At 43.4% G+C, this 26,596-nt stretch overlaps 1 protein-coding gene across 21 annotated transcripts in view; it reads left to right on the top strand.

The window, feature by feature from the left end:
• RAD51B (RAD51 paralog B) overlaps positions 1 to 26,596 on the top strand; it is a 716,334-nt gene that overhangs the window by 490,086 nt on the left and 199,652 nt on the right. For all 21 annotated transcript variants that reach the window (XM_057318613.1, XM_048219988.2, XM_048219986.2 and 18 more), the window contains one exon: positions 18,329 to 18,432. In XM_057318613.1, coding sequence (XP_057174596.1) covers positions 18,329 to 18,432 — 104 coding nt within the window. The remainder of the gene's footprint in view (positions 1 to 18,328; positions 18,433 to 26,596) is intronic.

Raw genomic sequence — 26,596 nt, 5'->3', positions numbered from 1 at the left:
GCTTCTGCAGCTGGACCTGGAGATAAATAAAATCATACCCATTTTTTTGGATCATCAAGACTTCACTTCTCAGGGGCTATCTGTTCTCTGCTTCTTTTTCCCTGTATGTGGGGGGAGGAGAAAGCACTGCAATCACTGAAAGAAAAGCAAGAAAGTGTGTTGACTCAGTTCCCATGGTGAATGCAAGGAAGGCCAGCCAATAGAAACAACTGAGATATTACAAAAATGTGTTGCTTTCTGGCAGCTGTGCAGTCGGTCCTTTATATCCAGTCGCTATAATCGGCTCATCACCCAAACTCTTTCCAGGGTCATTATACTGGTTGTGGGGGGCTGCTTCTCCTGTAAACAAATGTTGGTGTTACTTAATGTCCTCTCTCTCCAACTTTCTTGTGGCAAGTGAAGAGTATCAAATCATCATTTAGGGGAAAAAAGTACAAAAGATCACAGAGATAAAATCCTGCAGGTCTTCTAAAGGCTCTGGCATATGTGGCTCAAACAACACAAATCATAAACTATGACGCCACCTGTAAAATCCAGTTTTAATTAACTTGAAGGCACATTGGTGTTTTTCATTAAAATGAAATTGTATTTAAATGGAAAACTACCAAGACAGGGTACATTGGGGCATTGTTCACTGGGGCTTGGGGGTTGGCAAGTGAATCATGTACTTAGAAAAAGCAAAGCAAACCTTGTTTCTGTGGGGCCTTCTTAGCTTTGGAGGACTTGTCACTGGTTCCCTGGAATGTAGGGAGTGCCACTAGGTAGGACCCAGGCATAACTCAAAACGTATGCCAGTTCTTCTTTTTATGACCCTTCTAGTCTTCCGTCATCCTGCTCCCTGCCTGTCTCCATCTCTCATTAGCCCTTGGCCTAGATACCCCAGGAATACCTCTTCCATTTCCTCCCTTGCACTGACTGATTTGATCCCCATTGTCATTTGTGTGAACAGTGGATGACAGAGAGCACTCTATAAAGAGACAGGATGCTATTTCAGGCTTACAAGACAAATGAAGCCCAGACATCACAAGGGGCTGGTGAAAACTCGAACCCCTCTTTTGAAACTCGCACTTCACTAGTTATCTAAGAACTGAAAGGAACCTTCAAGATCCTCTAATCAAAGCCCCTCCTTTCCCTAAGGAGGACACTGAGACTCAGAGGTGAAGTGACTTGCCCCAACTAATGAAGACCCTTTAAGTGGGGCTTCTCCATCTCAACTCCTGCCCTTTCCTCTCCAGCCAGGGCCGCAAGTTCTGCAACCCTGTTGATTCTAACACAGCCCCCAGTTAGAGAATCCTGCCTTGTCAGCAGAACGTCTCTGCAAGCTGACACAGGACATGTGCTCATTCGGAGTCAGGAGGACCGCCGAGTTTCCCGTTCTGGTTCTGCCTCTGCTTTGTTGGCTTAAACGAGTCACTTCTTCCTTTGTCTATTTCCCCAATCGGTAAAGAGAAGATAATGAACCTTTCCACCTATCAGGCTCACTTGAGTGTTATAAAGAATAATGAGGTGATATTTGTAAAGTGCTTTGAGCTGCTGGGAAAGAGGAGGGGTGAGTTCAGTAGAAAGCATTATTAGCTGCAAGCACTTATCAATTGAGCTGTTTAACAATAGTGGAGAGTAAGAATACTCAGAAATGAATTCCAGGGACTAGCCCTGCTTTGAATTTAGGAGGAGGATTAGCGGGGACCTAATAGGTATTCCACTTCTCCGATTTCTTTAGTGTGCCGTCAGACTAGGAAAGGTAATGACATTCTTCTGTGTCGGATTCAGCCCGGAGTTTCAATTGGGATGTCAAAGTGTACTTGTCTTCTATTCTCATACCGAGGCTGTGTTATGTTGTGATTGTTAAAGTCCTGGGCATCTTCTGTCCCCTGGGGTAATTTCACTGAGAAGCTATACAAAGTAATTTCTATACATTGGCTGGACTGCTGTTTATAAGGTTGATTAGTGGAGCTTCTAAATCTAAAAGTGCCTGGGAAGCAATTTGGATGAAGCAGAGAAATAAAAGGCAAGGTCTTCATCATGGTTGATCTTTTTTTACTACCCCACTCTGGGGGGGATTTTCTCAGGAGCTCAGATGTTCGTACGGTGCAAAATACGGGGCTTGACGGCCATCGTGGCACCCTCTTGCATGTGAGAACAGAGATGTAGCCCAGATGAAAGTGAACTTGCCAGGTCACTACATACATTTAGAGCCGCCTTTTAACGTCCCCTCCCCCACCAAGGGTTCGAGGAGCGAGCAATGTTTATGGGGGCCTGAGACATGCGGGAATGTTTCCAAATGGTTGTTCTGAAAAAGGATCTGTTGCTCCACACTCATACCCCACTGTTTGAAGACCCTCCGCCCTGAGTTCAGGTCTCTCTCATTTTCAGGATCGGGGAAGAAGAAAGAAAATTAAAACCAGAGAAATGTTTTGAGCTGGTGCAGCTCTCCGTGGGCCACTGGACAGTGAGCCAGGAAGACTGTGGCTCCCTCCTTAGTGGGCAGGAGCAGGGCTCAATTTTGTCATCGTCCTCTGGAGGGTGTAGGGAAAGGTCAAGAGGTCATTTGGAACAATAATTTTCCCAGTCAAAGTTATATTAATAACTTTGGTATATATATTTGATATATATATTACACCAGTTGTGTCTTTGTCCCCTGAAATCTATGGGCCTCTCTGTAATGGCTGCTTCTGCAAACCCTCCCCCCCACACACCCATTCTCCATCTGCAGGCGCTGCCTGTCGGGCTTTCCCCTTACAGGAGGGGAGAGGCGCCTGCAATAGCGTCACTCTGTGGCGACCTGTGAGTTTCCAGTAACATCCTACGGTGTGGTGCAACCACAGGCAATGGGCCCACAAACAGTGCCCCCAGATGCCTGTCCCACGCACACACGTGAACACACATGAACACGCCCTGGATGTAGGAGCCCCCTCTGTGCCTCCTGCCACCCCGCTGTGCCCTGCAAAGCTCCACTGTGATTCCTGCACCTCTCTGGGGGCCGACTCAGACCTCTAAACGGACGCCTGGATTCCTTCCTTACTGGGTCAGCCACCAACTCACTTTTGTGTTTCCTCTCCAAATCCCTTCTCTGCCCTGAGACTCCATGAAATAATATGGGATTTACTTGGCAGAATTCTCTGACCTCCTTCAAAGACCTAAGTTTCTTGTTTATTGTAGTTTCAATGTCTCAATCCTCCAAAAGCATTTGGAATATTTTCTTCATTTCCCTCTCTCAAGGTATCTATTTTGTCCCAGACGTGCCTCCCCCAGTGTGTTTTCGGGGAAGGACGCCGAGACTTTGGGCCCCAGCTGCTGCCCTTTCCTTCACCTCTGCCAGGGCACAGACCAGCACTGGGCTGACCTTCCCGGGCAGGCCAGAAGAGAAGGCTGTGGAAGCCCGCACACCCCCCACTGTCCCTCCCTCTGTGGTCACAGCTGCTTGCCCTCCCCACTCCCCTCCCCTGCTCTTTTTCTCAGTGAGCCTCAGCGCCAGTGCCCCAGTGAGCCGCTGGGAACAGAGGTCTGTCCCCTGCACTGGCCTCGGCTCCCCACACTAGAACATTCAGGCGTCAATGGGAAACAGCAAGATCTGTCAGCATTGCCCCTTTCTTCTGGGCTTTGAGGGCCACATTCTCCACGGCCATCTGTTCCCTTTCACCTCTCTGGACAATGTTGCTTTTTAAAGCCAGCGATTCTTCCTTCTTTATCCCCTCCTCTCCCGCCTCCCCTTCTTCTGTGCTCCCACCCTTTCCCCCTCATCTCTCTCTTTCCCAACCCTATGAAATTAGCCTCTCTTAAGAGAAAACTCGACCTTCTTCTACACAAAGCTGTTTTGCAACCACCGTGGTTTTTTTTATTTTTCATTTTAAAATTTTTTTGAAGTGACACGTTGCTGCTTTTAAAGTTTGTGATTGTCTTGGGGGTATTCTTTTGATAAGGATGGGAGGGAGGAGGATAGAAAAACTTTTCAGTCATACAAAAAGAAAATACAGAATAATAATGAGTTTTAGGTTCCTGCTGGCCAGCACTTGCCTCTTAAAAGAAGGAACCCTCCCTTTTCTTCCCTAGATGATCAGTTTAAGGACATTTTTGCACCGTAAAGCTCTTTCCGCCATGTATTTTATTATAATTTTGTTGTTGCTACTATGTTGTTGCTGTTGTGCTGTTTTTAATTTAGAGCTAGGGCTGCTGGGAAATGGGTACGTGATCCCTTTGGTCTTGCACAGCGCTGTACGCAGTTACGGAAGTACCTGATCAACAAGGAGGCCATGATGTCTTCTAAGTGAAGCAACAGATCCTGAGGTTCAAGGAGTGTCCAGGAAGGGGTGTTTGTACCAGTACTGACCCCATGACTTGGTGTGTGACCTGAGGCATGTCACTTTCCCTAAAAACAATGATGATAAAATCTCTTACTAAAAAAATGTTTAATATGTGACTTTTCTGTGTGTACCATTCATTACTCTGTTTCATAAACAAGATGAGTCTATGATAATGTCATGAAACCTTATGGGCCATCCTTGGCTAAGGATGCTATAATAATCTGACTGCTGGGGTCAGACTTAGCTGCTGGTGTGGGAAGTCAGCGAGAACAAGGACTCCCAGCCCTCGCTGCTTGTCAGAGTCATGGGCAAGGCTGGGACACAGGCTCAGGGGTCTGACTCAGCTTTTGAATCCTCTGTCCACCACTTACTAGCTACACAAATGTGGGTAAATTTTTGTCATCTTAAAAATCAGGGCAATACTAGTATCCACCTTCATGTTGTTATTGGGATGACCAAAAGATTTGTATCACGGAAAGCACTTGGAACTGCTTCGGGCCCATTGTAGATGCGTGTGAGTGTTAACCATGATTATTGACCCCCTTCCTATCCCATGACCATATTACAGATGAGAAGATGGGCTAACTGGCTTCCTGTGGGGCTTTTCTGACTCTATCACATTTACCTTCTGCTGCTTTATTTTTCACTATAGAGTTAACATCGGTAAAAGAAATAATGTAATTATCAATGGGATTGCAATGATGATTAACATAGCAATTCCACTTAGAAATGTCATAAAATAGAAACATCCTAAGGTATAAAAAAAAGATATATCATCATGTCCTTCTGGCAAAGAGGGTGAACCAGATGTGATTATATTCATGGAAGAAAAGCCAATCATGATTTTGGCAACTAAGGTTATTTCACATATTTTCAGTTGGAAATCTACAGAACCTGGAGATTTATTTTTCTTCGGTATCAATTTCTAGAAACGTATCATATGACTAAGAGTTTCCCAACAATAGGGAAAGAACATTATTAAAATATGCATTCCTAGACAGGCACAGATGATTCTGAATAAGAAATTGAATATTACAACTTAATGAGGAAAGGAACATGAGTGGAGTATCTAGAAAATGGGCTGAGTTTTCTCTCCCAGAGACAGAGAAATGAATGGTGATTAAATATTTTCTAAATGGCTGAAAGAAATAAGGAAAGAAGTGACAAGAGTCAGACTGCTGCATTCAAAGCCTCGCTCTGCCATTTGCAGGGTGACCTTGGGCAATAACTTACTCTCTCTGTAGCTTAACCTCCTTCCCTAGAAAGTTGGTATGATAATGGCATCTCCCTCATAGAGATCACATAGTGTGCATAAGGTATTGAGCCTAGGTCTGGAACATACTAATTATTCCAAAATGTTACCTCATAATTCATTACTATAATGTCTTGTAACAAGTGACGTCAGAGCTATGGGACAAGTTATACCGAGTGGGTGGTCTTGATCACTTTGTTGAATCTGGTCATTTTCAGTAAACCCATAGTTCTGTCCTCTTTCTAGATAAACAATGGCCTTCAAGGAAGAAGGAAATTGCTTTGCTCAAGAACTCATATTTCACAGATGTGTACTGACCGCCTGCTGTCACCAAAACCAGTTCCCCCCAATTAAAATAGTCCTGTGAGCATCAGCACATTTTGTTCATCAGTTCCCTCTCCTGCCATGAAGCTCCTGCCTAAAAATACTTGACTGTACCACCAGGGATCAGGGCAGTCTTGTGAGGGAGTACTGGAGGAAGTTAAAGGAAGGTCATCTCTGTTGCCCAAGATCCCCCACACCCGGGCAGTCCACACATGGCAGGGACCCTGCAACTTGCAATCCAGAGGCCACTGTGAATTCCGGTCATGAATGGAGTTTTTTCCCTCTTCTGTGGCCCCAATTTGTTGTGAGCCTTATGTTGGCATGACAACCATGGGGTGTGTGTATCTGGGTGCACACCCCAAAAAGGGAGAAGTACAGCATCTTCTCCTCTCCTTGACGCAGGAAGCCCAGCTTCAGATGTCAAGGAAACACAAGCTGAACAGTGGGAACCTGGCAACCCAGCTGAACTCATCAGTGTGAGGAAAGACAACCCAAGTATCTTTGGGTTCTTGTCTAAAACTCAGGGTGCTGAGGACCTGGGGATCGCCTCACCGAACTATTCACTGTTCTGTTTCTTTCTTTCTTTTTATTTTTTTTTAAAGATTTTATTTATTTATTTGACAGAGAGAGAGAGAGACAGCCAGCGAAAGAGGGAACACAAGCAGGGGGAGTGGGAGAGGAAGAAGCAGGCTCCCAGCAGAGCAGGGAGCCCGATATGGGGCTCAATCCCAGGTCCCTGGGATCATGCCCTGGGCCAAAGGCAGACACTTAACTACTGAGCCACCCAGGCGCCCCTCACCGTTCTGTTTCATAACCCCTATCCCCTTCTCACAGCCTTCAGAGGCAACAAACATGTGTGATGCCAGCATTCCATTCCCTCCCATGCATGAAAATATCCTGATTCCTATCATGATCATGCTACTTCCCAAAGGGGTGCTTGAGACGGGGTGGGAAGAAAGCATAACAATAAATCTTTGCAGTCCGGGCAAGGTGATAATTAAAAGCATTCTTCACAGCGATGTGCTCTCTAAGGCCGAAAGGGAGGCAGCTGGTCAGCAGAAAGCCCTAGCGTGCCTGGGCCCAGGCCCCAGCTCTGCCTCACACTAGGCGGGTTTCAGTAAAGCCACTTCTTAGTCTATGAAATGGGAATAATGATGACACTGATGTGCTGGGATCGAGGGAAGCAGTCGATTAGTGTGGTTGAAGTTGACTTGGTCGGATATACTAGTGTACTCCGGAGTATTCAGGGCACCTCAGGGCTCCTAGCTCCTGCCCCATTGATTCTCTTACTCCCTCGCTTGTGCTCTGTTCCTGTTTTCACTGAAGAAACAAAGGGAAGCTCGAGCTCTGAAAGCTGAGCTATGTTTGGTGTCTGGAAGAAATGCAGGTCAAGGAGCCTGACTGACAAGGGACCTTAATGAGGGTCTGTGCCTGAGGGGGCCCTGGTCCTCATCACGACCCCTGTCCTGTCTCATGCCGCAGGCCGTCAGCTGCCCCTCCTCCACTTGCTGACTTAGGGTTTTGGATTGCTCCTCTGACAACAACTCCAAGCAGATGAGTTATGGCGTTTCTAAACAGTTTACATCTCTTCCCTATTCCCCTTGGGAAGTAGGGTGGCGGATAAAGTCAGCAGATAGGAGTCTTAAAAACTGGGCCAAAGGGCATTTGCCAGCCTGGGGTCGTACACTGAGGAAAAGAATTCAGAGCTACATGACAAGATATGAGGTGGAGATTTTTTTTAAATGCAAGTGAATCCACAATAGTACATGGACTGTCCATGAGGTCTGAGAAGTCTGTAGTTGCAAGCAAGATAGCAAATGCCTGGCATGTGATTTTTTTCAAACCTTAATGTATATAAGGGGTCATCTGGGAGAGCCTTTTGAAACTGTAGGCTCCTGGGCATCACCCCTCAGAAATGCTGATTCGTTAGGTTTGGGATGGGGACAAGGATTCTACATTTTAAAAAGTGGTTTACCTGGTTTAGGTGATTCTGATGCATAAACATGCAGGTGAAACAATGCCCTGGTAATTTCTCCAGAGATCCAGTCCTAGGTCCTGATTTTCTATCAGTGACCCAAGTCAACTCTTAGAGTAGGCCAACCTACACTCTCACAGTTGTTTATTTTTGTTTGTTTTTTTACGTAAGAGTTCAAATCTACAGAAAATTTCTAGGGAAAGTACAATGAACTCCCACACATGCTCCACCTAGACTTCTAACATTTTGCCACATTTTTAAAATCTCCCTCATATTATTATTATCAACTTCTTTTTTATAATATGAATTTATTATTATCTTTATGAAACCATTTGATATCATGACGCTTCATCTTCAAATACTTCAGCATTTATCTCGGGAAAACAAGAACTTCTCTTACATAATAGCCACGATACAGTGATCTCACCCAGGAAATTAGCACTGATATAATACTATTATGTAATGTGCCAAAGTCAGACTTTGTCAGCTGTCCCACTTATGTACTTTATGGCAACTTTTTGTTTTTTTCTGATCCAAGATCCAGTCCAGGATTAGACATTCTATTTAGTTGAAATGTCTTTCTGTGTTAATGATCTTTAAATGATTTTTCTTCTAGAACGTGTTTCCTGATAAACAACAGCATTTTCCCCCCTCTGTCCTTATTACCTGCAAAGAGCCAGGGATGCAGAGCCCGCCTGAGCAACAGCAGACTTAACCTGGGCCCAATTCTGCATCAGCTAAGGCCTTGGGAAAGGACCCTATCTCCTGGTCCTGGGTTTGCCTAGTGAGCTGATTCCCCATTACTATTGGTGTGTCCCTTGCTCTTCAGTCAGGTAGGCTGTCATTGTCCAGACGAGTTCCCTGGATCTAACATTACTTCACTCTAGTTTAATTCTCCCCAGGAAAAATAACTGATAAAGGATATGTCGTGTTTTGTCCTTCCTAGCTTTCTCCAGAGGCAGTTGGCTGAATGATACTTCTGAGAGGGACTTTTCTCCCCCCAGCAGCCAGGACTATAGATAATCTGAAATCAGATTAAGTGACTGTATTTCTTCTGCTTCGGCCAGAAAAAAAAGTCACCTGAAAAAAAATGAGATGACCACATATAATACCAGGACTTAGTAGAAACCAACTCTGGTATCCACCTGTTGCCTTGAATTCTGCAATGAGAGTAGAAAAGCAAAGCTCATACCAAGATGGCCAATTGGCATGATTTGAGGAATTCACCTATTTGCAGTCTAGAACACATTGCGATAGAAGAAAATCCATTTCACATAAGCATCTTCCTGGTTGATGTTGAATTAAGCCTAAATTCAGAATGAAAATGCCTCAGAATGAAATGAAAAGAAAATGAAATGTTTGGGTTTTTATTTTCTTCGTTTTATTTGCTAATATTTACTTACGAATAGCATGCATTTACTCTAATGAGTGAGTTTATTTTTAATTAAAGAGTTCTTTTCAAAGGGTCAGGAGATCTGGCTATAGGTCACCAGTCAGGACTTTCTTCCCCCCCTTAAATAGAAGGTAGCTGGAGAAAGCTATATTGGAGAAAGGTTTCAGGGGCATGGCCTCTTGGGGAACGTTGGAAGCAAAGCTAGGTGGGAGGAGATGAATTCTCTCTATTCAGACATCCTCATTCTGTTCTCCCCATGCCTATTATCGTTTTTATAGCTGTCTTTGAGGACGTTCGTGATTGTCACTGCAAACATAGCAGAGCAGTTCTGTGCAGTGTCCCCTATAGAACTCTTGGTTGGTAAATTAGAGGCATTGTGGACTAGGGTGAGCACCCTCCATCCCGTTCTAGGGATTTCCCATATGCATCCTGGTTTGCCCAGAACAGCCCTGATTTATCTCTGTTATCCCAATATAGTTATTCAAATGTCCCCATTTCATTTTCAAAAGTGTCCTGTTTGGATGATGACTTATGTAACCATACTAAGACTCTGGGAAACTTAAGTATGTTCTCCCCACACAAAGCCAGTGGAGTTGTGTGAGTGGTTCGTGCTGGGGCATACCAGTCTTCGTCCTAGTGATTAGCTAACTCTGTTTCTTCCTTTTGCTGTGGACGACTAACCCATCCCCAGCTCTTGCATTCCAAAGGTTCTGATTGCCCCACTTTTTCTTGTCGTCTTCACATTTCTAACCTTCCTCACTAACCAGTTTTATTGGAACGTGGATCCTAGGTGTGTTGTGCAAGTAAATAAAGACTCTGGACTGCATTCAAATCTTTCACCTCTAGCCGAGAGACACTGGGGATGAAATTTTCTGCTTTACCAAAGTGAAGCAGCCTTATCCTTTACCAGGCCAAATGCCTTCCTCAGGGCACAGATGATATTGAGGCAGTTATTGTGTGGTTTTATGCCTCAGATCCTTTATTTGTAAATTTGAAAGAAGACTAATAGCTTTAAAGTATTTTGAGAATCTCAAAGCTCAGAAGATTATAAATAACAAGAGATATTTTTTTCCCATCTAAAATGGCAGTACAGATACTGCGGTTACTTACTTAATAGATAGCGTGTGTTTCCTGGGCCATTTGCAGCTGATGGGTTTTTTCCAGTGCTCTATTTATAGAGCTAGGTCAGAAATATCACTTCCGTTGGAACTTGACCTACAGACCATTGTCAATTTTAAAGGCCTGAGGAAGTAGAGTGCACACTGAATACAGCTGGTTCACAGGTTCAGTTAATGAACCACAAACCCCCAAGGAAATTAATATTGCTGGAGGATAGATGTGTGAGCCTGTCCAAATCTCTTTTATGTGATACCTTTGCACTGTGGCCTCATGGAGCTTGTAGGTCATCTTGAATCCTTATTCTAGAAATAGCCTATCCTAGGTAGTCTTCTTCCCTTTTATACCCCATTCATCCTCTTCAGCACTGCTTGCTGAAATTCTGGCGTTCTGTGTCAAATAAAACAAGACCTGATGATCCACCAACAGAGGCAGTTTAGGCTACTCTGAGGAACTTAGGGAAAAGCAGATCTAAATGTTTCCCTACTTCATCTTTTGACTGAGGCTAACCAAGATTCTCAGTCACTTCCCCAGTTCAAATGAATGACCCAACAAAAAGTATGTGCTGAAGCTCAGCCACTGCCGTGGGCCTGGTTTTAAACAGGAGAAACTGAACCAAATGGATGGTAATCCCCTGTGACCCCTCCTCTCTCACTCAGACTCCCACCTTTAAGCTTTGTTGTTATGAAGTCATGTTTGCTGGGACTTGGCCACTGGCCATCCCATGTTTACCCATCATAAGGTTTTAGTAGGTAGGGGAGACTAAGAAAATCCCTAGTCTGGAGGGAAATCTACTCTTAGGAAAAGGACCACATGTCTGCACTCTCTTCAGGCTTAAATGGGTGATAGGTGGTAGGGTACAGCCATTCAAAGATAGCACACGGAGTAGAACATTCTCAAACTCCTGGGAAAGGTGAGGTCCAGAATGAAGAGCTAATGTCTTGTCATCAAAATGCCATAGATTCAAAGTTCTTAGTAGAGGCAGGAACTTCTGAGATCATTTTCAACAACCCCTTGTCATGGATGAGGAAAATGAGGCTCAGAGAGGCAAAGTAACTGGTCGTTAGCAAGGCCCGCCCTGATGATCTTCGTTACATCACTCTCCTTCTCCCACCCGGTCTCATTAAAAGCCCACAGCTAAGTTGGAAATAGAACTCTAGGGTCCTGCTGTGTAGCCAGCAGCTGACCATATGCTGTCATGCATTACACAGAACATGCTTTAGAATGTGAGGACAAAGATAAGAAAGAGACTGTTCATTCCAATGGTAACATGCCATCTCCTTCCTGAACTTATTGCAGTCCTGAAAAGATTTACAGGTATTTTCCTCCTCCCTCCCTTCCTCCCTCCTTCCCTCTCTTCCTTCTTTACTTCCTTCACTCCCTCCATCTCTCTCTCTCTCCTTCTTTCTTTCCTCTTTCTAATCTCAGTAAGTTGCCTTTCATCTAAAGGGACAGGAGGGATCAATGTCCAGGATATCCAGCCCTCCTGGGCTGTGAATTCCCCACCCCCCCAATCCTGGGAGTCAGCGCTTTGTTTATACTTTCATTATTTTTAACATGGAAAGGTCTATTTTTTAAAGTTGATTGTTTTGCTATGGGACAGACACTTTATGTTATGTACCGGAGATTCAGTTTGACCTCCCAGAAATGCTTAGCACAGGAGTCATAAATTGAAATGTTTTCAGAGAAGGAGCTTCCTCATTGAAGGCCCCCCAGCAGGCCTCTTCTAGTTACTGACACGAGTTGGTACCAGAAGCCCATTACCTTTTTGGAAATCAAGACTACATAGCAACCTGATCATCCTCCTCCAGTCTGATTACACAAGGACTACACCCTGTGTGCAGAATAAGGAGAGAGCCCCTTCCTTGTGAGAAATGTATCTTCATAACCAACTCCCACTCCACAGGCATGAGGAATTGGATCCAAAAGATAGTGGTCATGAAAGATATTCCAGAATCCAAATCCTGTTGTTTTAACCACTTCATTACTGAGCTTTACTAGCTTGCCTCATTATTAATAGAATAAAAAATGTAGAAGATGATAATTCGACTTGCTTTCTCCCTAGAATTTCATCTTCAGTGTTCGATCAGCATTGTTCCTGTCATTTTTATATACCAAATATCTCCATCTGAAAGTCACCGTGAACCTTTGGTTGCCTGGAGGCAGGAATTATTATTCACATTTTACAGATGGGTAAGAAATCACAGAAAGAAAACGTGCTTTGACTTACCTAAAAGAGTCTCGGAGAGTGGAGAACGAATGTCCCCACAGTCTGTTTTAGAGAGACCTGACTTCAATGTAAACAAATTAGATTTTCTCCATGTAGCTTACTTAAATACTTCCGCAAGCTCAATCCTATGATGATGAAAAATCCCCAATAATGAAAATATTTTCAAAACCTAGTTCACTTTTTTGATATTTCTATCTGTATTGAAATGAACCAAATTCCAGTACAATGAAGTCACTCTGCCTTGGCAAGTCTAAATATCAGAGTCATCAAAAAGGAGAAAGGGAGAGAGTGCCCTAATTTTTAGAACTTCCGCTTAAAATGAGCATCGGGGAAGATTCACTTATCTCTTTCCTGACCAATTAGGTCATTGGGCAGGAAATCACCTTTTCTGAAAGGCCAGCAAGCAGATTCCTTCTACCTTTAATTTCTCATAAACAGCATTAATGATTATTTATGCCAGAAATGTTTGGAAGTCAAAAGACATGAGGCCACTGAATTTTCTAGTTGAAAATAAAGTTACAGGGGCACCTGGGTGGCTCAGTGGGTTAAGTGTCTGCCTTTGGCTCAGGTCTTGATCTCAGGGGCCTGGGATCCAGCCCCATGTTGGGCTCCCTGCTCAGCAGAGAGTCTGCTTCTCCCTCTCCCTGTGCTGTTCCCCCTGTTTGTGTGCACATGCTCTCTCTCTCTCAAGTAAATAAATAAAATCTTTTTTTAAAAAAAGAAAGGTTATAAATTTATAGTAACTGACTGTTTCCCCACCTTCCTTTCTCCCGCTTCTCTCTCAAGTAATCCCACCACCTATAGCCACTCTTCAGGGTTCCATTAAGTGAAATACTAGGCCTCCAACCACAGAGGGTCAGTTTCAGGCCACCTGATTGACATGAATCAGCTGCTGGGCCAGTTGAGCGAGGTTAAATAACTTGCCAAGCCGGGGCATGCATTGTCTTTCTGGAAACCCCTTGCCCTGAGTTATCACTGTATATCAGAACAGAGGAAGCTGGTGTGGAGCCAGAGTGACACACAGATTCAGATGAGTGATGAGATAGATGCTCGCAATATGCCTCCATCAGTGTCTCCTCAGAGATGGGCCTTCAGGCTCTTCAGGCCCTTCCCGAGGGCCCCACTGGGCTGACCCAGTTGCGGGCTGTTCGACATCATGAGACTGGAGAAGGCCAGGTGGAGTAGTGGTGAAGACAGTTGGCCCGGTTTGAGTCCCGACCCTGTCATTAACCAACCATGTGACCTTGGGAGAGTGACTTAATCTCTCACAGCCTTAGTTTGTCAATAGGGGTGATGATATTGCCTACCTCCAAGGGTGGTTATGAGGATCAAAAAAGATGTAACTAAGATATGAAGCTCAAACAAGACGTAAGCCCTCCTTATATAAAGGGCTCACCTAGTGCCTCATTTGTAGTACTTTAAAAATATTGTCTGTTCTTATCATTAGCTTTCAAGGTCCTCTGTGACTGTTCTTGTAGTGGCGTAATGTTTGTAAGAACTCCTGAAAATAGATCTCCTTAAGCCGCTCACTCAGGGTTTCCATTAGTAACTTCTCCGTGGTCATTTGCACTCATGGCCTTTTGTCAGGACCTGAGCTCACCTGTCCGGAAAGCAGCCAGGTATATGGGTACTTTGTTATACTGTTTTCATTGGTTTAGGGACATGGCGTTCTTTAAATAGTCACCACTGGCCACATATGTCTCTGACTCCTGAAAACATCTTCCAGACCTGGAAAGTGCCTATAATTTTATTACCAAAAAGTACATATTTTTTGAGTGCTAAACGAATTAACTCCAATTAGTCACATGCAAACTTGAAAGCTCAGCCTTACTTCATCCTATCGCTTAGCAGGCATCTAAGCAACAAGCTTCTAACAAGTTTGTTTGAAAAATGTGAAAATGCTATTAATTTTAGCTGAAGCAAGATAGAATTAGAATGTAAATCTGCTGCTAAAACAAATATATATAACATGGTTCAAAGTTTAGTAGGAATAACTTATTAACTATTTAATCAGGTTTTATTATGTATCTCCTGTGTATCAGTGACACAGAATGATCGAGGCATAAGTTAAATTATTTGGGCAGACTAGCATAAATCAGACATGGATTTGGCCCTCTTAAAATATGTATTAGGGGTGATAAGAAAAGCACACACAAGGGTTATACCGCAGGAGAGAAAACAGTGTAACGTGAGAGAGGGAAAGAAAGTATTATGGGAACTTAGAGGAGGAAGACAGTATGTCTGTGATGACCGAGAAAGCAGCATGCAGGACGTGGTATCGAAGACAACATGTGGACCTAGAGGCATGTCAGATGTGGAAGGGACATGGGGAAGAAGTGATTACATTGGATTGAAGTCTATATGAAGTGGTATGGAGGGAGCAGTGTGGAAAGGCAGGTTGGGCACAAACTAGAAGAACTTTGGATGCCAATCTGAGGAATTTAGAACTCTTTGGACACACTTGGGAGCCACTGAAAGTTTTTGAGCACACTTGATCAGAAGTGGCAGGGGAGTGTGCTTAGGTGTGTGCTTGGGGAAGTTAATCAGGCAGAAGAAGAGAGAATGGGCTTTAGTGAGGAGGAACTGACAGGAGCATGTACATCAGTTAGAAATCTCTAGCAGCCATTCCCTGGTGAAAGGTACTGGGTGTCTGATCTAAGGTCAGGGTTGGAGGAACGGAGGGTAGGGAATGGATACAGATGAGATTTTACAGGTGAATCAATAGGACGTTGCAATTTATTGGAACTGAGAAGCATGGGAGGAGAAATTTAAAAATGGAACTGAGGTTCTAAACCCGATTAACTAGAAGGCCAAAGAAAGGGACAAAGAAGGAAGAGTGAGTTATATGGGAAGACATAAACTTGATTCGAAGATACTCAGTTTACACTGTTGCAGTTCATTAGGTCAGGCTTGTAGTTCTTGTTGAAAATGGAGGACAGGTGCTAAGGCTGGTCCTAGGTTGAGACAAAAGCTTCAAAATCATCCATGTGGGGGTGTGGTCCTTGTCAACAGTGAGGACATGCCATATGCAGCAGATGTTGCAAGCTTGGTGGCAATGAGTGATATACGGCTCCTAAGTATGTTCATTTTAAAAATTGTTAAATTAAGCCAACATTTTAAACAGGAGATTGTACTTAAAACATTGACTTCTGGCTTCTCTTTTAAAAGTCAAAAGATGTGGCTGGCTATGAACTCGTATTGTCACATGACAGCAATAGCTAGGGCAGCCAGGGTCTGCCCCCCTTGCAATCATAGATGGATGCTCTCCTTCTCCACTACTCCTCATCATCTCCTAATACTTCATAGTAAACACAAAGTGGACTAATGGTTGCCTAGGGCTGGGGGGCAGGAAAGAGGGACTTGAGGCTTACATGGCTAGGGGCATGGGGTTTCTTTCTGAGGTGATGAAGTGTCCTAAAGCCGATCATGGTGATGCTTAAAGAACTCTGAATATAGTAAAAACCAGTGAGCTGTACACTTTGGGTGGATTGTATGGTGTGTGAATTATCTCAAAAAAGCTGTTTTATAAACACGCAAAAAAGGAAAGAAAAATCAGTTGATATTGCCTTTCCTGGGTTAGTTTTCTAATAACAGAAAGTATTTTTTTTTATTAATATGTCTCTCTCAGAAAGGGGATAATGGAAGACAAGAGGGTTGTGTATTTTAAGAAGAATGGAAGAAAGTATATCTTTTTGCAGTAATAAAGGACTCCTGCATTTTAAGATGCAAACAGCTGGCCTTTTTACTAATGCACATTACCTTCCTAGCCACTGAAAACACTTGGGTGGTAGACAGGAGAAAAATTGGTCACGGTCAGCCCCCTGCAGTCCACCCACAACCAGGAAGAGAGGGAGAAGAAAAGCAGAGAAGGAAAAGAATACTCATCGGGATCCAGAAGAAGCAGTATACTGGATGCCAAAAGAGGGGGAAGCTTTATCAGTTGCTGACAAGAGGTCAAGGAGGATGGGGACAGAGAAGTCAGGAGGTTACAGGAGACCATCCAGTGAGAAAGCTTAGAGCAGTGGGGCCAGAGGGACACTCCGGAGCAGATGACGAAGTGCCCCGGATGCATCGTTCAGGGGTTAGTATTTCTCCACAGCGTGGAGGGCTGCTGGAGGAGTTTGCGTAAGGGAGTGATGTGATCAGACGAGCGTGGTCTAGGTAATTTGTTTTCAATTAATTTGTATATGTTCTGAATGAAGTGCATGATGCACTACGGTCACCCTAAATTTTATTCTTTCCTATGCTAAATTCTTCTTCATTTGGAAATCCTCAGGCTTGTTGTGGTCCCAGTTGTTGATTTCCATCTAATTCATTCCTGTATCTATTGAACCAGAGAAAATTTATGGTTGGTGTTGTCTAACGCAGGGGCATTCAACCTCAGCACCCTTGTGTTTGGCGCTGGATAATTCTTTGTTATGGGGACCTGTCCTGTGCGTTGCAGGGTGTTCAGCAGCGTCATTGGCCTCTACCCTCTAAATGCCAGCAGCACTCCCACTTACACATTGCCAACAAAATCACCTCCAGCCTTGAGCCACTGACCCACATTCATCTGCTGTAATCTTTGGGCCCAGGAGTATAAGGCCATACAAAGTTGGTAGACCGCCCTGAAAGATGACAGGACCAGAAAAAGAAAAGAAAAGAAGACTAATACTCAAGACTGAGGGGTGAAAATCAGATGATGCAGTAAGCAGTCAATGAATGAGAAGCTCAAGGCCTCATGTTGTTTTAGCTAATTTGGTGGACTTCAGCCTCTCTGTACTCAGTCTCCTCATTGCAAAGAGATGGCATCTTCAGCATACAAGGCACAGTGAATGTCCCACTGTGCTCCTTAGGGCTAGGATTCCTCTCATGGCCCAGGGCCAAAATGGGCATGGGAATTCAGAGGAGATCTCAGGATGTGCCAGATATGAGGGGAGGGGGGTAGGCAGTCTTCTAAGTGGTGGGATTTGTGAGCCTGCCTCTAGGAGGAAGAAGAAGAAGCGATCAGGCATAGTTTCCTACTGGTGATGTCAAAAGGGGTCAGCGAAGCTCTGGAGATGTAAGGTAGTAGGTGAAGCACAACTTGGAGTAGACTAGAAACTCCGATGGGTCCTTCAGATCCGCCCCCTTGCAGGAAAGCCTTAGAAGGTGAAAGAGTGTTTCTCTGGGGGTAAGGTTGTCTAATACAGATTAGATATGAAATGGTTAGATCTTCCGGATTCCTTTTCTGGGTGGGTGTGGTGTGTGTGTGCGCGCGCACAGGGGTTGGAAGAGCAAAGGAATTTTATATGCATATGCCGCCATTTCTATATTGATAAGGAAAATTGAGTTAAGACTCTTATCAAGCTAAACAAGTCTTACAACTCTGTTAAACTAAGACTATTTCATAACTGGCTCTTATTCTGTGTAGTAGCATTATGCCTTTCTGCCACGGATGTTGAGTGGCTCGATTTATTATTAGCAATGGTTCCCAGCTGCCTTGCATGCAAGCTCTTCTCGATGTATACCTCCGTTATCTTTTAGCTCAGTGGTGGTCTCTTTCACTGAGGCTGAAGGAAGCGCATGCTGGTTTTTATTTTTAGTCTCATGTTCCTTAACCTCTCTCCTTCTTCTCTAATTTGTCAGCTTTGGTGGTAATGAACTGAGCCCCCCAGGAGTCTCTAAGCAATGAGCAATGATTGGACTTTTGTTTATGTGAAACACCATTACAAGGAGTGGGCATTCATAATCATGGTTTTGCCCTATGTCATTTCAGGCTCTTCTGGATCCAGCTGTGTGACGGCTGCCCTAGGAAACACCTGGAGTCACAGTGTGAACACCCGGCTGATTCTCCAGTACCTTGGTTCAGAGAGAAGACAGGTGAGTGCTTTGAAAATGTTTTCTGATTGTCGAGTTTAGAGAGCAAGATGTACTTAGCAATCTGAGTGTTTGTCTTCTGAAAGCATTGCCCACTTTGTCTGTCCTGGGCCAGCACTGTCAGGGGCTAAGTAAAGAAACCAGCATCCCTGCCCGCCCCAATAGCCGTTATAATGAAGTGGGAAATCAGTCACTCACAGGAAAAAATGTGTAAGAATAGAGCCCATGGAGTTAGCATGCCTCCTGATATTTGCCAATGGCTTGGAAGTGACCAAGGTCCACCCTCTAGGGATCTCAAACTCTCCGTCTCTAAAGGGTGAATGATCATTTCACTTAGCTTGTATTTGTTGAGGACTAGATAATTTGTGTACAAGTTAAATAGTGATGGTGCTTTTTCTTGAGGTTAGTATGCTTTGAAAACCGAAGTCCAGACAAATCTTTTCATGTGATTTAACTGTTCCCCAGACCCTGGATGCTTGTGCATTAACTCCTAAGCCAGTAGGTTCAAATACCAAAAGGTGCTAGAGAGACCCCCAAAAGGATGATAGCTCTCTCAGGGCTCCCTATTGATGGTTTCTATCCTGGCTTCAAATGAGAACTCCCCCGCCTTCCATCCAGAAAGTTTAACTTTCTACACCCTTTCTTTCACTCTAAAGAAAGGGACACCACAGTCTGACCCCTTTGGTAAAATGTTTCATAATTAGGGACTTTATTTTTCTCGATGCCTAACCTCAACTTTATTCTGTTGTGTGGACCAGGTTCCATCATGACCTCTCCCACAAGCAGGAGGAGGAAGAAGATAGGGTGATTGTTCTGATTTGTTGAATGGGGCAGAATTCAGAATCCAGATTTGCCCATCTTGCTAAATACATTACAATCCAGGTTATTCACTAAAGAGGCATGAAATATCATGCTGGTGGTCCTTTCTGGAGGAGGTGGCAGGGAGTTGTTGCCCTTTACCTGCATTAGGTAAATTGGCTGTCTTTCAAGGAGTCAGGAATCATCAGAAACAGACATGAGCCTTTGCCTGTTCCAGACATAACTTTCCGAGTGCCCTTGGTTACAGACCAGAGGATTCTTCTTGGTTTGCTTGGGACTGTGTAAATAACATTCCATCTTGATGATTGAGTCAGCCATGTTCTGAGAAGATAGAGCTGCTTGTTTTTGTTTAGGGGAACATTCTCAAGTTTTCAGGCCCTGGCGTGCTCATTACCTCAGTGATACCTTTACCCCTGTGATTCAAGTATCCTGGTTTCTGAATCCATTACTTCTCTTTTCAGTGGAACATAGCCAGAGATGTTCCTGTAGAACGTGATGTCCTTTGGTTTGTACCCTAGGTTATAAATTATGTTCAATAAACCCAGTTTGCAGCTATCAGGGATATCATTAAGGATTGTCAGGCAGTACTGCTATTTGAGAAAGCAAAATTGCTTGTGAATCAGTGTCGATCCATGTAACCCCGTTCCTTGAAAATGTGTAGTTTATTTCTGTTTTAGGTTTTAGATGGCACACACTGATTTTGTGATGTAGTCTGTTATATATGGTAGCCTGGACTCCAGACTCTCAGATCCTTGTTTTACCAATTCTAGCTTGCATTTATTAGTATATAAAGAAGTTAGAGCCATATTTTTCTTTTCCTTTTGCTTTAATAAATTAGCCAGTCATTTCCATGTTTTCAATATCAATAGAAGGTAGCTGGTAGGACAAATGCTATTATTTTATGTCTCTTTGGTAACTGCAAGATTTTGGTGGCTCTTGGTTCTTGGCTCATAAGGTCAAACACAGGCCACTAGTCACAAGAAGAATGAGGAGCACAGCATGGATAGATCAGTGACAGTTTATCAACTCATAGCTTATCAAATGAGTCAGGGTGTTATCTTAATCTACAAAGGACAACATGTTACTATCATTGCTAATCAATCAAAAGCAGAGTTAAATGCTTTTGAATCATGTTTTCAAACACTAATTAGTAAAATATGTAAATATAATAGTAAAGTATAATAAAATGCCATAGCAAAGTAAAATATGACCAGTGTTAAAATGGCCAACCCAGGCAAAAGAACTTACACTTAATTAATCTATAGAAATGTGCATGCCTTTTGACCAGTCCTTCAATTTGTGGCCTAATAAGTAGGATAAAATTTGATGTAGAAAACATGTGTCTATCTGATGAACTTATCTCACTTTAGCAGAGGATGTGCATCGTGATCCACTGAGCTTTTCCTGTGGTCTTACTTCTGACAAAGTAAAGAAGCTGTATGAAGATAAACCTTTTCTGGGATATGTGCACAAAACAGTGCTTTAAGCTGGTCTTTAAGGTAGTTGTTCCAAGCAGTACTTCCTCATAACACTACTTAGTGGAAGAACATGCCTAGATCACGGTAGCATCGGCCGACCTCTGGAACACTAACCACCAGGAGAAGATACCAGGTAGAGCTCTCCCCACCCCCACCAATGCACCGAGGCTGCTACACCAAGGGATCAAGGACATGGAATGAGGATTATGTTTGATCCTGTTTCTATGACATTGGGCTCTCCACCAGGGCTCCTTGAACGTGAGGCTTAGTCTGAGATCACAGGGCTGGAAGGAGGGCAGGTCAAGCTGAGCAGCTCTGCAAGCCGATTAAACCAAGAGCTGAGTTGTAGAGTCCAAGGGAAGGAGTCCTCCCTGGCTGATTATTTTCTTTACACCCTGGAAACTTTGTAAAATTATATAACCAAGAACGAAATCTCCTTATCAGGGCACAAGCCAAGTTAACTGTCTTGTTTATTCTGCTTCAGTGTTTGCAAAAACCCTCTTAAGAAGCTGGGGAACATTTTCTTTTGGACTAATTTAGTTTTCTTTCCATTTGACTTTTATTTACTCTTTTTCTAGTCAGCTTCAATCCTGCCCCACCCTTTTTGCAACATTTTTACTCTTACCAAACACATGTCCTTAAAGTGGAATTAAAATGGCCTCTACTAGGGTTGTTCTTTTTTTTCTTTTTTTTTTTTTAGTATTTCGGATTTATTTTTTTTTTTAATAATCAAAAATATGTTTTGGTCCACAATGTGCATGGCTTGGGGATACAAAGAAGTAGAAGACTCGGTCGCACCTTCGAGGTTCTTCTGGTCTGGTGTGAGAGATGGTACGTGTGTCTACACTCACGGATCATCAAAATGGTGTGCCGGAGCCCAGGAACAAATGAATAGCGAAGTGCTGTCATAAGGCGGCGTTCGATTTGTTACCGAATAAGTGGTTAAGACGGTGCCTGCTTTGAAACCAGAGCAAGGTAAACTCACCAGAGGCACATCAGTCTTTCTAAAAGACGGACTTGAGTTATCACTTTAAATCAGTGTTTCTCAAGCCTGGCTGCATTTGCAGACTCATCACAGGAGCATTTACACAATACCAGCCCCAGAGCTCCACCCTGACCAATTAAATCGAAATCTGTGTTGGTGGGCTGGGCACCAGTGTTTATTTGTAAAGCTCCCCCAAGTGATTCTACTGCACAGTCAAGGCCGAAAACCACTGCCTTAAATAGATAAATGTATATTATTGAGAAAGGAAAGGGAAAATTCAGGGTGAGGAGGAACAGGAAAAGAAGACAAACAGGAGAGCAGGTCCCCATGTTCAGAAGACGTGGGTTGGTTTTGGCCTTGTCACAAGAGCAGAGGATTTGTGCCCTCAGTCATTTGATGGGGCTTTATTTGCTCACCTCTTCTCTGCTAGTCACCACATAAGATGCCAGAGATTCAAATATGAGTAAGTCGATGCCCTGAAGATGTTCACAATCACCTGGGGAAAGAGGCGAACGTATAAACGGTACATGCTGCATGTGGTGGGTCTAGTGAGCGTGGCGGAGAGGGCGGTTTTCCACAAAGGAAGGCTCTGGGGTGGTTGGTGAGGCAGCAGCACACACAACGGATTGGCAGTGACCAGACGCGCCATCCTGAGAGGCTGGAAAAGCTGGAGTGAGGGCGGTTCTACTTGAAACAATGATGAAAAACTTGGTGAAATATTCATACTATTTCTCATCAACTCATCATGAAGTCTGTTCCTACAAACCACATATGGGATCATATAAATTTTTCAGTGCCCTGGAAGGAGTAATGAAGGAAATTAATCCCAACTAAGCTTCACACCCCCTTGATGAAATAAATATTATGACTCCCTCATTTCAACAAACTGGGAAGAGATAACTTTTTCATATAGTAGGTTTATTTAAATGGACTTTATAATAATATTTTCATCTTCTATTTAGAAGTCACCCGGAAGGTAAAGAACACTTGAGGGAAGAGCCTAAAGTACCCAGTAAATTGTTGACAAGACCCATAATGTTACTCAAACTCCTGGTCCTTACCAGAATCCTTAGGGTTTTCTCAAGGTCCCAGGTCATTTTGCATCTGGGAAGTATTTAGTGTCTCCTTTCTGGTGATACAATTCTTCTCTCAGTATCCATTTTGTGTTTTAAAAGACTTAAAACACCATCACTGTGGAGATTTCCTGACACCGAGCTTTAATCAGCCCCATTTCCCTCAGTTTTGCCCACAGATGCACCTAGTACTTTCCTCTGTTCTTGCATGAGTGAAACCTGGATTGTGAGCCCCTTGAAGGCTGTGACTGAATCTTCTTTGTATACTCTCAGAAGCAGAACAATGCTTGACACTTACATGTTCAATACATATATTTTGAAAAAAGAGAGAGAGAGGTAGAGAGAGAAACTCCTCATATCCATATGTGGACCTCGTCTTAAGGAAGAAGGCCATACTGCTTATTTGGAATCACTCTTCACCATAGGTGTTGAGTTATGCAGCTTAATAGTTCCTTTAAAGTATTAATAATTGTCAGTTAAAAAGGTTGGCATCAGACCTTGACAATTATAAGCAGATCCTTATAAAGAAGTGCTGTACGAGTACTGAATATAGGAATATCTTTTTGCAAAACCAGCCTGCTGGGGCCTATGGGAGAGTGAGAGTCAGGCTTCCCTTGAAATCCTAGTTGGAATTCCTCTGTGTAAGCAAACCAGAGCCCTAAACACAGACCCAGGCAGAATGAGGGAGAGGGGTTCCCACAGCTGCTTTCAGGGAACAGGCAGCCTGCGGACTTTGGCTGAGGGGAAGGGTAAGAAACCTTTGTTGCCATCTTCCAACCAGTCATGGGTTCTGCTGTCTGTGCTTGGATAGGCTTAATGGAGGACTGACTAAAGGAAAGATGAGAAATCTTTTCTCCCAGATAAGCTGAAGGAAAGGTTTGGGGAAGAATGTGAGACATACAATCATATTCACCCAAAGAAAGACATTGAAGAGGATGTTTTACCTCATGGAAGTCGTAGTTTTATGTCTCGCTATTTGCAGATTCCTCCAGAGAGGAATTCAGGCTTAGTTGCCCTCACTCAAAAATGAACCCCTCTCACTTTGTAAAATGGTTCCGGGTCATTGTGTTTATTCTGTTTCTTTCTACCTCAGCCCGTCTGCTGTTTTTAGGCAAGGAGACTGCTATGTATGTGTGTATATCCAGTCGGAGGAGAAGTTTGGCTGCAGGGGTGGGAGAAATTTCTTTTTAAGCATAAATGTCTGCAGAAATAGCAAAGGGAACATAGAATCCCAGCCAAGTACATTGCCTTGGGTATAAATGTTCCATCCCTTTTCAGAGCTGCTCAAGTGTGAAGCCTAACCCCTGCCCACACTCTTCCTCCAGAAGTGCTGTAACAGGTATTGAGCAGATTGGGAAAATGTATAAAAGAGGAACCCAGAATGGTGACTTTTAAAAGGATTCTTTTTTTTCAGGTCACCAGGCAATTGTATTAAAATCTGAGGAAATCCTGCCTGCAGTTGAGCAGTAATAGCAAATGAATGCGGTGAGCTAGACTCAGAGCTTAAAGACAGGCTCCATCTGAGAAAGGACAACGTAGAGACCCAAGTGGACACTCCCTGTTTCTGTCTCCACGTTTGAGATAGAAAGATCAATGCCTTCCCCACCACCTACCAAAAAAAAAAAAACACCCCAAATTCCACTGGACTCCCTCTGGAAAAAGTCAATGTACTCAAAAAATAAAAATATAATATAATCACTACTTCTGAATGGGTTCAAGTAGAGAAAACTTTCCCTTGAAGGGGTTCGACTGGAAATTGCCATTTAAAAATCCATTAGTACAGTTGCCCCCAAGCTTCTGAGAGGGGTCTGCTTTTCAGATGCCTTGGCCATGATAGACAATGTACCTTTGCCGAGGGGGAGAGTCAGTCTTTCCTAGGAGATTTTGAGCCACAGGGAGTCAAGAAAAGTTCAAATCAAAATCAAAACAAAATAAGGGGGGGCTTTGGGGGGAGAGCCATCATAGGATTTTAAATGTCCTTAAAAAGTAGAGTTGTAAAATTAAGCATTACCACCATTTCAAAAGGAAAAGATACTTTAATACCAAAAAATAGAGAAGACATTATCTGTGAATGAAGAATACTACTGTAAATCAAATACATTTGTTTTTATGGAAGACTTAGTACATGTCCTTATTTCTGTCTTTGAGATCATGATCTCTGACCATGAGAGGCTGAGTAACCAGTCCACTAACACAGTGTTTAGGTGACTTCCCCTTTACTGAGCCACTCACCGTCCCAGTATTTTATCACCTCTGTCATTCTCCTCCAGCTCTGACTGGTTTTATTTTTACACACTGTCTGGTACCAAATCCCCTTATTCAGTGACCCTCCCAGCTCTAACTTGCTAAGTAAACCAGGGCAAATATGTGAATGAGAGATTTCCAGAGAAATCTCAGCTGTTGCAGGAAGTGGAAGAGACACAGGGCTTTGGAACCAAACTGAAGACCTTGTTGTCGGCTAGGGAAGAGAAGTGTTTTCAGTTGGGAAACAACATAGGAAACAGCTATGAGATCTCTTGGACAAGGCAGTGACCTGAGAGTCAAGGACACTGAAATGTATTTGGCTCATTTGAGGATGAAGTTTGGACAGGATGTTGTATTTTGGCTTTGGTCAGCTATGACTGAGAAGAAAATGGGGCAACGTCTTTGGTTAGGAAAAGCAAGAGCTACATAAACTATGAACTGATTTATAAATGAACCAGTGCTTTCACTAGAACCTTTAAAGCCTTTAGGATATGACAATGTCCCATCTGAGATGCCTCCTAGAGATGATCTCAACAATAGCAAGGGATATAGGGATTCTCAACTATAGCCAGCATAAGAACCACAGGTGTTTATTAATGATGATTCCTAGGCCCTGCCCCAGTGACCATTCCATGAGGGCAAGCACTTCCGGTGATTCTCACCAGGGTGGTCCTCAGAATGACACTGTATTCTAGCCATTTCATTTTACAGATAGGGGTAGGCAGTTGAGGTTGTGACTTACTCAGGGTCACACAACTAATAAGTAGCAGAAATGGGGGTGGAATTAAATTCTCATTTCTAATCTGTTGCTATTTTCACTCTACTATGCTGACTTTTAATAGAAAAACTCTGGGCAAAAAAGTGCCCTAGCCCAATCAATTTACTAGGTTTGTAGGCAAAGTGATGTTTATATCCTCTATGACTTTCAGTGGCCTATAAAAAGGGTCTACAGAACTCTGCAAAAAAATATATTTTTTTAAAAGCACCATCCCACCCCACATTGCAATGAATTACCAGATGAAAGTCAGCATTTTAGGGGTGCCTGGGTGGAGCAGACAGTTAAGCAACCGACTCTTGGTTTCGGCTCAAGTCTCGATCTCAGGGTCGTGACATGGGGCTCCACGCTCTGCGGGGAATCTGCTTGAGATTCTCTCTCTCCCTCTTTCTCTGCCCCTCCCACTCATGCTCTCTCTCTCTCAAGTAAACAGATAAATCTAGAAAGAAAGAGAGAGAAAGAAAGAAAGGAAGGAAGGAAGGAAGGAAGGAAGGAAGGAAGGAAGGAAGGAAGGAAGGAAGGAAGGAAGGAAGGAAGGAAAGAAAGTCAGCATTTTAAATTCTTGGTGAATACATGACTTTTTCTAAATTGAACTTCAAAATGAGCATGGACTTCCCCGCCGAATGACTCTTTATAGACAACATCCTGCAAACAAGGCTGTCTTCTCTGCCCCTCTTCACAAATGGTCACATGTGCTCATGGTGAGTCACCCTTCATCTTGATCTTCCTGTTGCCTAGCTTCATAGGCTAAAGGTATGTGATGGTTTGGGAACCTTCAAATTTTCAAGTCTTT

The sequence above is a fragment of the Ursus arctos genome, unplaced genomic scaffold, assembly GCF_023065955.2.
Source record: "Ursus arctos isolate Adak ecotype North America unplaced genomic scaffold, UrsArc2.0 scaffold_25, whole genome shotgun sequence".
Taxonomy (NCBI): Eukaryota; Metazoa; Chordata; class Mammalia; order Carnivora; family Ursidae; genus Ursus; species Ursus arctos.
The sequence above is the reverse complement of the archived record's forward strand: the minus strand, read 5'-3'. Positions and strand labels throughout refer to the sequence as shown.